Consider the following 16,989-nt stretch of genomic DNA (forward strand, 5'->3'; position numbering starts at 1 on the left):
CTCACCAGATCTGGGCTCTATCCAACCCTGAACCTGACTGAGCTCAAATCCCCAAACTTCAGCTGAAACCCAATCCAGATCCCAGGCCAAATGGGATATCTCCTTGGGACGTGCCTGGAGCAAATAAGAACCCAACTCAACCATAGGAAAACTGACCCAAACTCTAACCAGAACATTTTTGTTATAAAAAATCATCCCGCCCGCCCCTGACACACACACACTTTCAATACAGCCAGCCAACACTTTGGGAAATTTGGACTAAATTTTTTCATGAAAATAGGTCAGTTTTTTCCACTGGGTCTAACTTTTTTGTTCTTTTTAAAGCATGATTGTCTCTGCGCTCGCGGAGTCCCGCTGGAAGCTGCCAACCCCCAGAAGGCAGCCAGCCTTCAGCAGGAGCTGGGGGTAATAGGAATCTCATGAGTTTCATTGACCCGGCCAGTTTCCCAGCCTGGTTTTGCAGACCCCAGTGGTGTGTTAGGCTCAGCAGCTGAACTTCATCCAAACAGAACGACCAAGACATTGAAGACCTGCCAGTTGCTAGGAAAACATTCGCTGAGCTCCAACCCCTTGCCTGGCATCTTGTGTCATTATTTACTCCTCCTGTGCAAAGCTAATGCACAGTGGGTGTAAAGTGCTCCACCAACTCATTTCACTCCCGTTTTGCACAGGTCTAAATGACAATGCAACGTGCCAGACCGGGGGAAGCAGGGGTAGCTAGATTTATCTCCATCAGTTTTCTCGGGGATCAGCTTGGCCAGAGACTTCCCTCGGGGTCTGCTTCTCCTTTGTCATGCTAGCTGGTGGTTTTTTTTTCTTAAACCCCCAGAACCTGGAGTCAGGTGATGGCTTGAGAATCTTGGCTTTTGTTTTAAAAACGGAGCAAGTTTCTAGTCCATGTGGTTGCAGAGAAAAGCTTGGAAAGGTGAATCCTAAAGGCTGAAAGACCAGGAGGAGGAAAAAACAAAGCCTGGAAAGTTGTGTTTTGTTTTTAATCTCATGATTGGCTTGAAAAAGATCCTGATTTGCAGGCGCCTCGCTCCTGATATGGGAAAGCCTAGGACTGACAGTGCTGTTAAGGCCTTGATGGGGTTACTCCTGATGGGTCCCTCAGGGTGGCAGCCCTCAAAGCCATTCATTCCCATGCACTTTCCAGCTGTGAGTCAGCAACAGGTGAAACCCACCATGAGATGTCTGGCTCCCCCCACCCTGGATCTGGGGAAACGTGCTCCAGGCTGGCTACCCAGCCAAGCCTTTCCAAGAGGGGAAGAAAACGCCCCAGAGGCCAGAGCTCCCTGCAGATGGGGCCGGATTGTCCTTTTCTTTGGAGGGATCAAAGGGAAACTGTGGGTTTGGCTTCATTCCAGGGCGAAACCCAGAGCGACCCCTCATCTCTCTCTCTCTTTCTGCTCCCAGCTGCTGTCCCAAGAGGCCTGGCTCTTGGCACGGGGACAGGAAGCCGTGGCTGAATGCAACAGCTGGCAGAGCACAGGAGGGGGACAGTGGGGAGATAGTGTTGCTCCTTTAATTCCTATGCATACAGCGCTCTCTGTTTTACTGGGGCTGGAGCGGGAAGGAAGGGGGAGGAAGAATGTGTTACACTGTAGTAAAAGCTCAACTTATCCCTCCCCCCATCTCCCATTTCTCTGCTGCTCCCCTTTCCACGGTAGCTTTAATTCTCTCCAGACTCTTCCTAATGGATTTTTCACATGGGGCCCAGCATGCTCCGCTCCGGGCAGTTGGATTGTCGGTTTCCAGGACCCTCACGGGCACCGGGGCTGGAGGGAAGAGACAGGCCACAGGATTCCACAAGCACCCAGAGCTGTCGTTTTACTTCCCCAGCCTGTCGTTTGGTCCGTTTCATCCTGCCCGTGGAACTCAGGATTGTTCAACGGCCAGTACTCAGAGCCAGATCCTTAGCTGGCGTGAATCAGCGTCGCTCCAGTACCCACAACAGCTCCATCAACGGCAATGGATCCATGCCAAGTTTCGCCAGCAGAGGATCCGGCCCATCCTGTCATTAGTTAGCTTCAGAGTTTAACGGTGGGGCAGTGGAGGGAGAGGAGACGCTGGGGCTGGGGCTTAACTCCCAGCCTCGCTCTCCCAGCTGCTGCCAGGCGTGCCCTAGAAACGCCCAGGTAACAGCCACTGTGTGAGCCCAGCTCCCAGGCGATTACAGGCAACGCCGACAGCAGCCAGGTGCAGCGGCCCCGGTGGGGTGAGGGGGTAGGGGACTGTTTGCACTGAGTGCTTGGTGATAAACCGGGGCGTGGCTGGACTGCGTGGCTCTTGTAGAGGAGAGGGAGAGAAGCCGGCCCCCCAGGAAGCTGAGATGGGCTGCTTGATGCCTTATCCCCACTGCTGTTGGAAGAGACTTGGTGCTGGGAGTTCAAGTGGAGTAGGTCTAAAGAAGTCTAGGGCCAAGCTGCCCTGCCCATCCCCCTCCCTTCAGTCCCAAGCCCGTATGGCCAGGCAGGTACTGGCAGGAGGAAAGCAGCGAGGAGCAAGGCTCTAGGGTCACAGCAGGGCCTAGGAGTCGGCACTCGACAGTTCTGTTCCTGGCTCTGCCTGTCAGCTGGCCGTGTTCCTGCTCCGTGCCTCAGTTTCCCAGTCTGTCTTTCGGTGGGGATAATCCCCTTTCCCTGCCTTTTGGAAAGTGCTCCAAGCCCCTGACAGGGAATGGGTGATCCAAGGGATCTCTGTGCTGTAGATCCAGCTGCACATTACAGCTCTGATGTGGAAATAAAGACCAGGCCTTTCATCTCACCCCACCACGTCTGTCCTTCATGGGATGGGGATGGGCCAGGGCCCTGCCAGCATTACTTTCCCCTTTGTTTCTCCCTGCCGGGCACGTGGGGGGGGGCACCCAGAGAGTGGCAGTGATGGGGAGTGTGGGGTACCAGCCTGCTGGCAGCGCTGTTTGTGAGTTTGCAGGTCTCTGCTGAGCGAAGGCACTCATGGGTGCAAGAGGCCGTGTTTGGGGCAGCCATCCCTGGGAATCCCCAGTCGCCCTGCTTGGCTGCTGGGTCGCTCCTGTGTGGATTCACTTCTCTCTTGTGCCGGGAGCAATGGTGGGGGGGGGGGATGGGGGAAGGGGTGCAAATAGCTGCTGCAGTGATTGCAGGGAACAGGTCACTAGCCCTACTCCCCTCCAATCCTCTGGAGGACAGAAGTGGTCTTTCCCGCCACCCAGTGGTAGTGCTGGGAACAGCCTCATTCTTGGCTTCCCAGTGAGCCCTGGCCCCCTTTCTGCTGTGTCACTGAGTTTCCTTCTCTTGATTGCGCTGCCATTCCGCAGTCCCCCTTCTCTCCTCTCTCTCCGTCTGTCCCCTTCCTTTCTCCGTATCCTCCCCGTCTCTCTCGCTCTCCCTGGCTGACGCGTGGCAGGAGAAATTTCAGTGTTGCCCATGGTGCAGGAGCTCCTTTCCCTGCTGATTTGCCGTCACGCCTGGTTTTGCCTCAGAACTGGCTTCGGGGAGGGGACAGGGCTTATGTTTGAGTGAAATCATTTTCTCCATGTGCAAGGTGCGAAATCTGACACTCTGACAAGTTAGTTTTCGCGTCCAAAGCGTTGAGGGTGGGGGGGAGGTTGATGAAACGTCTCAGAAACGTGACATCTGGGGACCGGAGGAGAGGAACCGAACATCAGGAGATCTTGCGAGGTGGGGGGGGGGTGAAGGAGAATATCCCATTTCCTGCTGTTGAATCACGGGGCTAACAAGACCGTTGGCGAGGAGACAGGAGCCAAACTCCCCTTCACTGCTTGACACAGAACCACGGCCTCTCCCTTTGGACTTACTCCCCACCCCTTGGAGCCAAGAGGAGAGGGGAATCTGTAGAACCCCAGAGATTGTGCCGCCTCCTCGTGCAGTACCAGTCCCCAGCTGACTTCCATGGGCAGCTCCAGGGGGAGAACTGAGCTCCCGTTTTCCACCAGCTGCTTGGGCCTGAAAACACCTTATGACATCTCTGAGCAGGAGAGAGAGGCACCAATTCTGAACTGCAGCCAAGCTGAGTTTAGGACTCGGGGCAGGGGGGAGCAAAGATCCAGCCCCCAGGTTCTGGCGTTGGCTGGCAACCAGTCTGGTCAACAGTCACTGGCGGGCTGCTCTCTCTTATACTCAGCTGCCGGAGCCCCCTAAGGAGCCATTCCCGCTTCTGAGAATAGTCCGAGATCAGCAGCGTTCCAGCCGCATCCATGTGCCGGAAGCTGTGAGGGGAGAAAAGGGTGATGTAGAGCATCACACCAGCTTTGTACCCCCTAAAGATTCGCCAGTGTTGGGGTTACTCCCAGGGCCTGGCCCCACCAGCTCAATGGGGCCATGGCAGAGGCCACAAGGGGGGTGGCTGAGCGTGCGTGCGTGTGAGAGAGAGAGAGAGGCTAAGCCATCAGCAGCTAGCATTATCCAGTTTCCATTAGGGATAGATCATGTCGCATTTTTAGCAGTTGAGACAAGAGAGGTTTTTAGTTTCGTCTGGCTGGCTTTTTTTGGACGGACACACACACATAGAGGCTTCTAAACTGGCCGCCTTTTAACGTAGCATGTCCGTTTTTCCTCTGTCTTGCGCTGGAAGGAGCAAATCGCCCCCAGCTGCGTGCACCTGTCCGTTCCGGCTGGCACTTCTCGCTGCTACAAACAGTTTCATTGCCTTCCGCTAATAACACTCCTAATGCAAAAGAGTCGGCACTGTCGGTCCAGGACAATGCAAAAGAGGAGCATTTTTTGAGGAAAGGATGGGGATTTTGAAATGTCTCGTTCAACAGCACAAACAAAACCTCTATCTCAGAGGATGGGGAGGGTTTAAAATGGAGGACTAGGCACCCATGGGGTACAGTTGCACGGGTGCTCCGTCCAGCCCAGTATCCCCTCACCAACTGCTATAGAGGAGGAAAATTGCTACACTTCTGGAATAACCTTCCCCCGGGGAAAGTTTCCTTCTGAGCTTGAGGTTGGGTTAAGCCCTGAAGCCTCAAGATTCCTGTCTCTTCCCAAACTCGAGTTTGTTTGATGTTTCCTACAATCACTTACAAATGCCTGATCCTCCTTTGCAATCCTGCTAAGCACTTGGCCTTTTGTGGCCATGAGTTCCATCATGATTGGTGTCGGAGGTGAGGGGGGGAGGAGGCATTGCCTTTTATCTGTTTTTGCTTTGCAACCATTCAGTGGTGGAAATCGTCCATCGTTCTGTCTGCCCGTAGTCCTAGTTTCTATTCCAGAGGGAAGTTTGGTGTTTGATTGGCAGCTGCATGCAGCAGGAGATGGGAAGGCATCTGTGGAGCTATTCAGCAGTGAGGAGCAGCCCCAGGGACTGGTGGAGTCAAATCTCCATGCTGGGGAGGCAAGACAAGGCCCCCCTGAGGGGAGAGGGGATGCTCCAACGTGTGGCCTGGTCACTTCATAGTGGGAGATGCTTAGCACCAGAGGGGTCAGCCAGGCTGGCGAGGAGAGAGCATGGAAGCCAGCAGACCTGAGAGCAAGGGCAACGCTGCTGAGTATGGAGGGGCGCGAGGCAGTGCTGGGGGGAGCATGCACAGGCAATGCTCTGCTGCGGGAACAGTGGTAGAATGTTTTGCTTCTTTCCTGGGAAGCTCAGCGAGGCTGGATTCGGCTCTCGGCTTGGCCGGTGTAAATCCAGAACAATGCCACTGAAGTCCGTAAAGTTGCTCTGAATTTTCCCCAGCTCCCCAAGAGCGAGATCTGGCCCTGTGTTGTGAGTGTTCGTGTGGAAGGAATGTATCTTGACGTGTTTCCAGACGGCTGGCTGGTGTGTGCGTGTCCTTTCCTGATGGGACATTCCTGGATGTGTTCTGAGCCTGGCAGCGCCAGGAGAGAAGAGGGGCTGCTCCCCTGCGCTCTCTCTTTCTCTCCTCTGTCTGGAGCAGCCCCTACAGTAATGTTGTTTTGAAGGCACTACTAGACGATGGTAAAACAGGGAGCTAGGAGTCAGGACACCTGGGTTCTATTTGCTGCTTTGCTACTGCCCTGCTGTTTGACCTTGGGCAAGTCCAGTCCACTGCTGCGTGCCTCAGTTTTCCCATCTCTCAGACGGGGCTGGGGATAATGATACTGACCTGCAGCGAAGCACCAGGTTTGGAAGTCTTGTTAGTAATTAGCTTGTTTGATTAACGTGTTCCTTGGATTGGAGGCTCTATAGAAGGGCATCAGATGACCCTCCCTCCTTCCCACTATTGTGAACCCTGGAGCAAAGAGTAGGCACACAGTATCGAGTCCACAGGAGGACAGGCCACCCCGGGGCAGCATCATTGCCAAGGCGCAGCTGGGACCGTTGGGGAAAGCTGGCCCAGCCCGGCATTCCCCTTCCCATGTGCATTGAGGGCCCAATCCTGCATGGTGCTAAGTACCTCCAGCTCCCACTGGCTCCACAAGAGGTGGAGCGTGACCAGCCCCTTGCAGGATTGGGCCTTAGGGGCTACCCTTGGCAAAGTGCCTAGGATTTCCAGGGGAGCATTAACCCCGTCAGGGCACCACCCACGCTGAGGGCATTCCAGAGCCTCTGCCGAGGACACAGGCACATTCTAGGCAGATGGCTGTTGGCCCAGTGACAGAGGTTGGGGAAAGAAGGATACAGACCCAGCTTTACTATGGCACTACCATGCAGGTACCCATAGGACTGGCATTCCATTGAGGAGGAGGGCTAGCTTTTTGCTAGGGGCTTTTATTGAGCCTAGGGGCCTAGCAGCTAGTCCTGCTCTCTCTTGGCCCCAAACCGCTGTCTGTGGTAACATAAAACATATAAAATAAACACGGGGAAAAGGAAAATAACTTCGTTTTGATTTTCTTTTTCTTGAACTAGGCCAGGACGTGTGTGTGAACAGGATTAGCAACTGCAGTGCCACTGTACCGGCCAGAATAAAAAAATAGAGGTTATCTATTCTCATGCTTCAGGGTGTAAACCGATCAGCAGCTGGGGTCAGGCAGGAGATGACTCCATTGGATGGCATTGAATTACACAGATGCACCATAGGGTTTTCCATCTTCCTCTGAAGCATCAGACAGTGTTGAACGGTGTCTGAGACAGAGGGCTGGATGGGCTGCATTTGATACAGCGGGGTGGAGGGATATCAGGTTAGATGGCTCATTGGTCTGCTCCAGTGCAATGCGAATTTCTATGGCCACACTTTTGCAAAGCAGCCTCCCCGGTTTCTCTGCCTCTGTTTTCAGTCGCCCGACCGGACACGCCTCAGGCCTGATTCTTGAGGAGCACTGAGCACCTGGAGTTTGTCACCAGGAGTCGCAGGTGCTCAGCCCATCCCAAAAATCACACTCGAGGCATCTCCAGGTGGACAGCCGAAGCACAGAGGCAGCCTGAATCTGGGGCAAGCTTTTGGAAAGCTGGGTGTAGATGCCGCTGGTGAAAGGGGCTTAGGTCTGTCGCGTGCTGGGCTCCTGCATGCTGGTGGTGGTGGTGGCTTGACCTGGAAAGCTTGCAATGGTGCGCGGTCCGCCTGTGACTAACACCTAGAACCCGAGCGCTAACCCCGTGTCGCGGCCGCCGTACGTAGGCTCCTCCCCTTCCCCGATTTTTCCCTTCCTTGTTCCTTACCCTCATCTTCCAACCAATAACCGATTGAAATGCAAGCCCGGAGCAAGGGTGCAATTGCACATGGATTGACACTGTTCCCCCTTCCATCTGTCTTTTCCTACCCAGAATTCCCCTCCACCCCGCCTCCAAATGATGACCGCAAATCAGTGGCGCAACCGAACATCCCCAAGGCCGTGATTGGGGGCGTGGTGGGCGGAGTCTCGCTGGTCCTGGTGGTGGCCGTGGTGCTCTTTGTGTTGCTCCGCCGCCGGCGTCACACCTTCAAGGGCGACTACAGCACCAAGAAACACGTGTACGGCAACGGGTACAGCAAGGCCGGCGTCCCGCAGCACCACCCCCCCATGGCCCAGAACCTGCAGTACCCCGACGACTCAGACGACGAGAAGAAGCCGGGCCCGCTCGGGGGCAGCAGCTACGAGGACGAAGAGGAGGACGCCGGAGGCGAGCGGAAGCTGGGCCTCGCCAACAAGTACGAGGACGACTCCAAGCGACCTTACTTCACCGTGGACGAGGTCGGGGCCCATCCGGAGCCCTACAGCGAAAGGACACTCGGCTTCCAGTACGACCCCGAGCAGCTGGACCTGGCTGAGAACATGGTCTCCCAGAACGACGGATCTTTTATTTCCAAAAAAGAGTGGTACGTGTAGCTCGCCCCCTCCCCAGACCCCCACTCACGCTCCCCCCCCCGCCCTCCAGACCCCGGCCGAGGGCCATTCGCACATGCATCGCACGCGCGCGCTCACATCCATGCACGTCCACTGCTGCCCGGCCCAAGGGAGCTCGACAGAGACTTGAGACACCTGCCACTCATTCGGAGGCGACGGGGGCGGGGAGGGAGGGGCTGGTAGCTTTGCTTACGGATCGTTTTTTTGGGGGGGAGGTTGTTTTGGTTGGTTTGTTTGTTTTTTTTAATTTCTCCCACCGACTTTGTCCCCTTCTGTGGTGTTTGTATTGATCAGTGGCTTCGGTGTGACTATTTGCTTTTACTACTACTGCCCACCTGTGTATAATATGCCCCATTTGTGTCTTAGTGTCTCGAATCGTCCTTCCCCAAAGATCCCTCCCGCTCCATGCCCCCCGAAACACTGGAATTTGTTTGTATGTTGTCTTATTTGGGGGTGAGAGGAGTCCATGGGAGGGCAAAAAAAAAAAAAAGGAGGACCAAGGAGGGGAAAAGCACAAAGCAATGAAGACCTAGATGCCATATCGGATTAATTTTTTTTCTTTTTGTTTGTTTTTTTGGGGTGTTTCTGTTCCCCACAATGTGCCTGTGACGAGCGAGTCTCAGTGTTAAGCATGTAACGAACAAATAAGAATCAAATGAAACTAAGCAAAATCCAAGGCACACGGGGCTGTTATTGGCACAGGGATATGGAGCTGCCGTTTCCCTCCTACCATTTATTATCCTTTTACATCATTTAAAAACAAGCCAACAAAAAGAAAAGGAAAAGAGAAAGGGGGGAAAAGACCCTGGCTGTGGTGATGCCACTGGTCCCTGCTGGGGTGTCCATATTGTTTAAAGATGTGAGGGGTTTTTAGTGTCAGCCAAGGAGAAGTTAATTTCACCCCGTTTCCGACACACGCCGTGTCCTCTGCACGTACCTCTGTGCCACAGTGACAGGGAGGGTTCCAGGAGACACCCCTGTGCCCTGCCTGCAAACCTGCTGCCGGTTGGCATTGTGCCACCCAGCGGGCGGTTTCTTTAGGGGAGCTCCAATGGGGGCCTATGCGTTGACTTCAATGGGCATCAGGCCAGGCCCTTCGTATTTAAACTGCTAGGTCTTCACAGTCATCTGTTTACATCCTTCCCCTTTGTGAGAATGTTGCCAGCCACGTCTCCCGTAGTAATGACCCTTGCCCTTATGGCCACTGATAGCCTGCATCGAATGGCCTCTTTGGAGGCTGATAGGCCAAGGACTGATTGGGTCGTGTGCTGATCTCCTCTGCCCCCCTTGAGATGTGATGGGGAGGTTGGAGGGATGCTTGGGTTGCTGCTACCCCTGCTGTTCTGTGGCTAACTGAGATTTCAGTCTCCAGGGCTGTCGGTCTGACACTGACCTTCCACCAAGGCAGGATTCGCTAGGTGTTTGTTTTTTCTGTTCCTTTACCAAATGGCTAAATGAATGAAAAAGAGATCACTGTTTTCAGAGGTGTATTAGAATGGGTTTAATTCTCCCCCGGTGCCATACACGGGTTTCATGTCATAGCCATAGCCATACAACTGGGCAGCAGAATGGAGACTCGGACCCTTTTTCATAATCCAAACCAAAATCCCACATCCAGCTTCAGCCAGACTCTGTTCCAAAGCCCGCCCCATGGTTTCTGGCTTGAGTCAGGTACAGTTGGACTTGCCCCAGACCATTCCCTCGACTGATTGATTTTGTTCCTGCTGCGGGGATGGGAAATCAGATAACTCTGTTTGTAATTGTTCTGGTTTTTCCTGGTGGTTTCTGTGCTTCCTGGTGGAAACACCCCAAGAGTGGCTGTTCTTGGGGTGCTTCTTTCCCCATCAAAAGCAGGGTTATCTTGGAGATCTCGGGAGAGATGCTCTCCAGAGATCTAGCTCAAGGGGTTCAGAGAAGCCATTAAACTTTAGGGTGCCCATCCATCTCTGTCAGGTGAATCCATACCCAAGGACCGAATTCTACTCTCGCTTCAACATAGGGATTTGGGGATCTCGGTTTTCTCTTTTCGTACGACTGAGCAAATGCCCCATCGAAGGAAATGAAATCCCCAGCATCCCTCTGATTAGGTACCGATTACTGTTGTAAACCCGCAAGCCCAAAGGGAGTCAAGGCCTCACCGGGTCCCGCCTAGGGATAGCAGCACATATCGGATGAAGGACACATGGAGTCCTGGGATAAAGACAGAGCAGAGGCAGTAACATTATACTCCTGCTGGATCTCAGTCAGACACTTACCCTCCTGCCACCTTGCTGTCACCTCGGGTGGTCTGGTGGTTCCGTACTCTATGGTGCATCATGCATTAGAGATGGGCCCTAGCCAAGTTCCCACTCCCAAACATATGGGCTTTTGGAGCCAAATCTCACTGGGATCTGACTCCAAAAAGGGCCAAGCCAAAATCCCGGGCCCATGCTAACCCCAAGCTCTGGGACATCCAAACTCCAGCTGCAGGTGTGAATTTGGCCCACGTCTGAACGTACCCGCTCACACGGGCGAGCCAGAACTTCATGCAAAACTCCCAGGCCCAGTTGAGCTGCCCTTGTGTCCTGGATTAACAACCCCAAGCAGCTGGAGCCCCCAATCCACAGTCTGGCAAATTTTCTCACTGCAGAATCCTGCAGAGTTGCCTCATGGTAATCCCATTCTCATGTGTTGCTTATCAGCAATACACCCTGTTTGCAGAAACTCTGATGCAGTGAATCCCCAGTCATCCTGTTTCTTTCCTTCCGATCAGTTTTCCCGGCTATCTAGAGCAGGTTGGTGTTAGTCCCTTGCCCTGCTGAGGAGATCTCTGTTTATAACCAGAGGGAACATGGATACAAATTCTCAATGCTGGGAGGCAGGAGGTTCAGTAGGGTGCATGGAGCCAGAGCCAGCGCAGCAGGATTTGATTCCTCTTTGTAATGGTTTGTTTGCCTGTATTTGAAAGTGATACGTCCCCTGTTTCCAAATGACTCGGGGATGGGATGGCATTTTCCCTTTGCACGTGGCGTGCAAATGTGAAGTGAGGAGATGTGCCCAAATTTCCATTTGCATGCTCATGTGTGAAAGCAAATTAAGTCACCACAACAGCACATGCACCCTTTTTTAGACTTGCGTGTAAATGTGAACTGACCAGACGCAGGAGGGTTTCTCGTTTGCACACTCACAGGCAGGAGGTGAGGTGTGGTGTGATGCAGGGAGCTCCCATTTGCACACTTAGACAGGAATCCTGCCCTCTCCTTAATGATCCAGAGTGTGTGATTGTGCGAGACTCTCGCACCCATAGGCAAATCAAGGGCGCTTTACAGCTAGGGAGACAGACACATGGCAATCCAGTGTAATGAGGAGCAAGTTTACAACCTTGGGCAGACAGAGCAGGCTGGCTCAGGGAGAGGATAGGGACGTAAATGTGATAGGTCATAGACAGGCGGGTGGCCATGTGGGAGCAAGGGCTGAGGGGAGACACCATGGTCATTGGAAACACCAGTATAGTGCCACACCACCTCCCCGGGGTTAATGGTTCATTCACCCACACGCCCCCCGCAGGGTGTGAGTCAGAGCTTCCAAGACTAGCCGGGACCACTGGGATCATCTAGTCTGACCTCCCGTGTAACACAGGGCAGTGGCCTCTTCCTAAAGACTTTCCAGAGCAGAGCTTTTCGAAAAACATGGCCAGTGATGGAGACTCCACCGTGACCCTGGGTAAATGGTTCCCATGGCTAATTACTCTGACTTAAATATCTACGCCTTATGCCCAGTCTGAATTTGTGTTAGACCTGCTGTCTCTGTGACTACACCAGGGCCGGTAGAAAAGAGGATGGGGGGAAATGTATGCAATGCCACCCCCCTCCCCAACCGGGGCCCTGCCTGCTTGGCTAGCAGCGCTCCTCCCCTGTGAACCAAGCGGGGCCCACCTCCCCTTGCTGTCAGCACGTCCGGTTTGGAAGCTACACCTCAAAGCTGCTCATTCCACAGCGTGAGGTGGTCCCAGGCACCCCGCTGACTTATCCTGTCCCCATAGCACGTCATCAGGGGCAGGCCTGGGCCCTACGGCCGTGGAAAAACCCAGGGCCCCTAGCTCCGTCCCCCTCCTCCTCAGAAGAAGGATGCTTCCGGCTCTCGTTACTGAAAGGGTGACCGTTTATGGGGTCAGTTAATTGGACAAGAGTCCCTCATGGGGCCTTAATTAGCGAGCCTAAACGATTCGCCGTTAATCTATAGTGAGGAATAAGTTGCCTCATGAAATATTATGGATTGACAATTTGTCTGAGAGCTGCTGGGATACAATAACGAGATCCATTCCCTCTCTGGGGTTGATCTCCATCCGTGGGAGTCCAACCCTTCTGCTTGAGTTGGGGGGGGGGGGCACTCCCCCCCCCTAATTAGGTCGAAGGTGGCTGTCGCGGCAGGAAGGTTGTGAAGGGGAGATGCGTAGGGGGCTAAACTGAGGACGCTGTTTGTTGTCTGTCCCGGAGCTGCATGGGAGCTAATGGTTTAGAACTGGTACTCCATCCCCACCCCAGTGACTCAAGCCCCACAGCTCAGCGAGGTGGGCCTGCCTACGAGACACACCAGACCTTAGGGGTCTGTTATAGGAGTGAGTTCTGGGTGAGGTTCTGTGACCTGCCATGTGCAGGAAGTCAGACTAGATGATCACGATGGTCCGTAAAGTCTATCAGTCTGTGAGCTTTTCGAAGTGCCAGTGGGATTCCGTCGCCCAACTCCCGTTCCTTTTAATGGGAGCTGAGCGTCCAAATCCCCTAGACAGCTTTGCTGATCCCGGCCAAGGCCTCTCTCCTTCCTGAGACGTGGCGCCCTCATGCTATGAATCTGAGGAGACTCTTCAGAGCAGCCATCTCCCCATGGCTGCCAAAGGGCCCTCTCCTGCTGGTCCTCTGTGGCCAGGCACGGGCTCTGCTCCTGGGGCAGGAGCAGGCCACGTGGCTAATGGGTTCGTCTCTGGCAGCGCCTCCTCCCTTATTTAATGAGGGCTATCTGAGCTGCTTCCCAGACCCCAAGGAGGGATTTTCCCAGGCTTCCTGGGGAAGGCCAGGAAGATACATTGGGGTGGCCTCCACTGTTGAGTATTACTGAGGGAGGGGGTTTAATTTCCAGTGGGAGATCTAGGGCTAGCTGCCCTTATGGCCATGGGGAACGAGTTCCTAGGGGGCCGTTTGCAGAGCTAGGGTTTAACACTCCAATACAGTCCCCTTTCGAACCTTTCTCTCTGTTAACCAGGCAAAAGAGCACAGATTTCCATGGAGGCAGGAGACAAGTAGATCCGCTCTGCCCCTTCCCGACAGCTTCCTTTCTTGTGTGTTCCTCCTTCCCCTTCCATCCATGGCCTCTTTGACTTACCCCCAGGGCAGACTAGTGCAGACGGACTCAGAAACTGCATTTCTGCTGCTTAGGGGGAGCCCATTGGCCAAAGGGGGGCAGGAGGCCTTGCACAGGAGTTTGCCGTGCACGTCATATTGCACACGTCTCTGCCCACAGGGAAATCCCAGAGCTTGCTAAAGATATCTGGGCAGTCCTAGCCAGCCCTGTGTAAGCAGTAGTCCCTGGAAAGTCCAAGGGGAGAAGGGATTGTTAGTGCCAGGCAAGGATATGGGCACAGAGGTTACAGACAAGCAGCCCGGCCCTGACATGGTAGCCCAGGAATTATTCTCCATGCAGTTGCCATAGGGAAAGAGACAAGTGGGGAGAGACAAAGCATCTGGGACCCTGTATCACAATGAGAAGGTGAGGACAGCAGGACGGAAAGGTGACCCTCCTGGTAAAGAAAGGCCTCATTATATGGCTTCCAGGTCAGGAGATGGCCTGTTGGAGAAATGAAGGTGAATTTGGTCTGAGCTACATGCCCACGTCCCTTTCCCTCCCACAGTGAGCTGCACGCAGGCAGACGTGTCTCCTCCTGCAAACTAAATTGAGTCTGTATTATTCGTATGAAAACGCCCCAGCTGTTTTCCTGCTGGGGCTTATGTCTGGGATTATCCATCACAATTCACCCCAGTGATGTTATTTTCCCTGATTTAATTACAAGATTGTTTGGTGGTTTGTTCCTGTGTTTTTGTAAATCATTTTTATTCAAGCCAGAAAAAAACAAAACACAAAACTCCATCTGAAGTTTTCTTTGGGAAAAAACAAACAAACAAACACAAACAAAAACCCAAATGGTAGAGCTGAATTGATTGCAGAGACGGCAGGGACAGAGGAGCCTTTCCTGGCTCATCGTTGAAAGAAACTCAGCGACTGTTCACCACAGATCGCTGAGGGGGAGAGAGAGAGAGTCAGTATAGCAAATAGAAATGGGAGCATGATTAGAAGAAGGGACCACTGGTTCCTTTGTTCTCACACACACATGCAATGAGTCTCCCAGTCTCAGCTTGCCTGTCAGTCTGCTGGAGGAGGAGGGCTGAGAGGAAGTGGGGGCGGTCTCCATTGAGTTTTGTAGGTGGACAAGTTTGTAGCACGCCAGCAGGGCTTCCCAAACAATGCGCTGATCGGAGTTTGCTGTGAAGAAGTGGGGGCTGGGATCCACTCCCGTCCCAGTTTCTTTTTCCCAACAGGAAGCAGTGCAGGGCATGTTGTGGAAGGGCTGGCTGGAGAGATGCTTCGAGCTTCTCCAGGTCAAGCAGTACGAAACGCTCTGGAAACAATGGCCGGTAGAGAAATGCAATCCCACCCCAATCCAACAGCTGTTGGAAATGCTGGAGAAATGGTGGGTGTTTGGAAGAGTAGACCAGCAGGAGGGGCGGTGGGGAATGCTCTAGGAACATTGAATGTGCGGCGCTCGTGGCTACCCCAGTCCCAGCCTCTCCCAGGAGGAGGCGCTGTGGGGAACGCTGCCAGCACTGTGTGCACTGAAGCCTCTCCGTATTCTACGTGGCTTATGATAGCACTTTACCCCTCCCCCGGTTTGTGACTTTCTTTTTCTGTTTCGACATGATCCGTAGCGAATTAGAGTGACTCGCTCTGCGTACGAATGCGCTTCCCTGCAGAGCACCCCCTTCCCCCGGGAATGCGGGGAGGATGGGGGCAGCATGGGGCGGGGAGGAGAGGATGAGACTGTGTCAACTTGCTCCCATCCAAATCCTGCCTCCGACTATCATTCCTGGAACTCGCCCCCCTCTCCACAAAGGGCCAACCTTGCAGCCGTTACTCACCGGAATGAGCCCCGTTGAAGGCGATGGCACAGTCCGAGATTCACCACCGTGCCGAAGAGCCAGCACCAGTCCAGGTGCCATGTTATCCCTTAAAACAGGGTTTAAGTAGGATGTCAGAGGGGACGGCCCAGATCTTCAATGGCGTTTAGGCACCGAACTGCCATTGGGCTGAGGCTCTGGGCTGAAAGGCTGGTCCTCTGCACGGGGGTGAATTCCATCCATGAGCAAAGGTTGCAAGGTCAAGCCCTACAGAAGGGGCTTGCCCCTTACATTCGCACAGCACGGCATTCCATATGTGATCTCCTTAAGGGTGAAGGTCAATGTAATGACTATAAGGGGCCAGATCCTCAGCTGGTGTAAATGGGCATCCATGGAGAGCTGCTGCTGCTGATCTGGCTGGCTTTCTTTTCTTTCCAAACATGGTCCCTGAACTCCAGTGACTTTTTTTTTTTTCTTTCTTGCTGTAATTATCATTGTGGAATAAAAAAAAAAACAACCCTAAAAAGAAACAAACCTTGCATTTTTTTGTAATCTGTGTTGTAAGTGCTTTTGTAAAAAAAAAATAATAATAATAATGTAACGGACTGAATTTGCTTTTATGATTTTTTGTTTTGTTTTCCATCCTTTGTAATGATTTTGGGTTGGGGGGGGACGTTTTCATGGTTCGGATTGGGGGGGTGTGGCTTCACCCTCCCTTTTACTTGTATAAAAAAAAATAGTGGCTCAACTGTGGAAAGAAATGTACTTTTTTATAAATAAAGAATTTTAAAAGAAGCCGCGCTTTTCCTTTTCGCCCGCGAAGGTGTGGCGTTGCGACGCGCGGCCGGGTGCAACAAAATCCAGAGAAGCTGCACCTTTCCAGTTTCCTTGATCTCTTCTGTGATATACGGTGCTTTGAAAGGGGACGGCTTGCAATCCAGAACCCGTGACTGTCACAGGACAAGCGTGGAGAGATCAATGCCCTGCAGGCAGTAAAGGGTGCCTTGCTAGAGAACACTCCGGAGGCTACATCTCTATGGGCCTATTGATTGATCTCTCCGTAGGGAAAAACCTGATCTTTGCCCTCCATTGTCTGTCTGTCTGTCTACAAACAGCTTGCCAGGGAACCCTTGTTCCTCGCTCACGCAGAGCCTCCTGTCTTTGGAGAGAGAGATTTAGCTTGACAGTGACATACAATAGATGATAGATCAAATAGAGCAAATTTGTTCTTACATCCGCTGAAGTCAATGGGAGTTTTGCCATTGATACCCATAGAGCGGACCCTATTAGAGAGCTCCGTAAGCATGTGAGGAAACCAATGGGAGGCTTGCAACTGACTCTAGGGCATGTAGTGCCTGACTCATAGTGATCTCCCTATACTGCACTGAACAGTTTTGCTCAAAAGCCCTGACCACTGTGGGACAAGGAACACACTGTTCTGGCTTCTGGTTCCCAGCAGCCAAGTCCAAGCGCAGTTTCCTCCATTGGTGGAAGGCAGCATTTGCTTTCTTTTCTGACTGCCTATCACTGTTTAACGAGAGATGAACTGGAACCAAAAACCCGGGGTCCCAGCACGCCAGAGAGACTGGGAGTGGGATCCTGATCCAAATCTG

The 16,989-nt window shown here is 53.2% G+C and overlaps 1 protein-coding gene across 6 annotated transcripts in view; it reads left to right on the plus strand.

The window, feature by feature from the left end:
* NECTIN1 (nectin cell adhesion molecule 1) overlaps positions 1-16,989 on the plus strand; it is a 154,438-nt gene that overhangs the window by 83,153 nt on the left and 54,296 nt on the right. The window contains exon 6 of one of the 6 annotated variants that reach the window (XM_034754672.1): positions 7,672-16,171. The exons of the other annotated variants lie outside the window; for them this stretch is intronic. Coding sequence (XP_034610563.1) covers positions 7,672-8,213 — 542 coding nt within the window. The 3' untranslated portion in view covers positions 8,214-16,171. Of the gene's footprint in view, positions 1-7,671; positions 16,172-16,989 lie in introns of those variants that run through there. 6 annotated transcript variants of the gene reach the window in all.

Source organism: Trachemys scripta, chromosome 21, assembly GCF_013100865.1.
Source record: "Trachemys scripta elegans isolate TJP31775 chromosome 21, CAS_Tse_1.0, whole genome shotgun sequence".
In the NCBI taxonomy this organism is placed as follows: Eukaryota; Metazoa; Chordata; order Testudines; family Emydidae; genus Trachemys; species Trachemys scripta.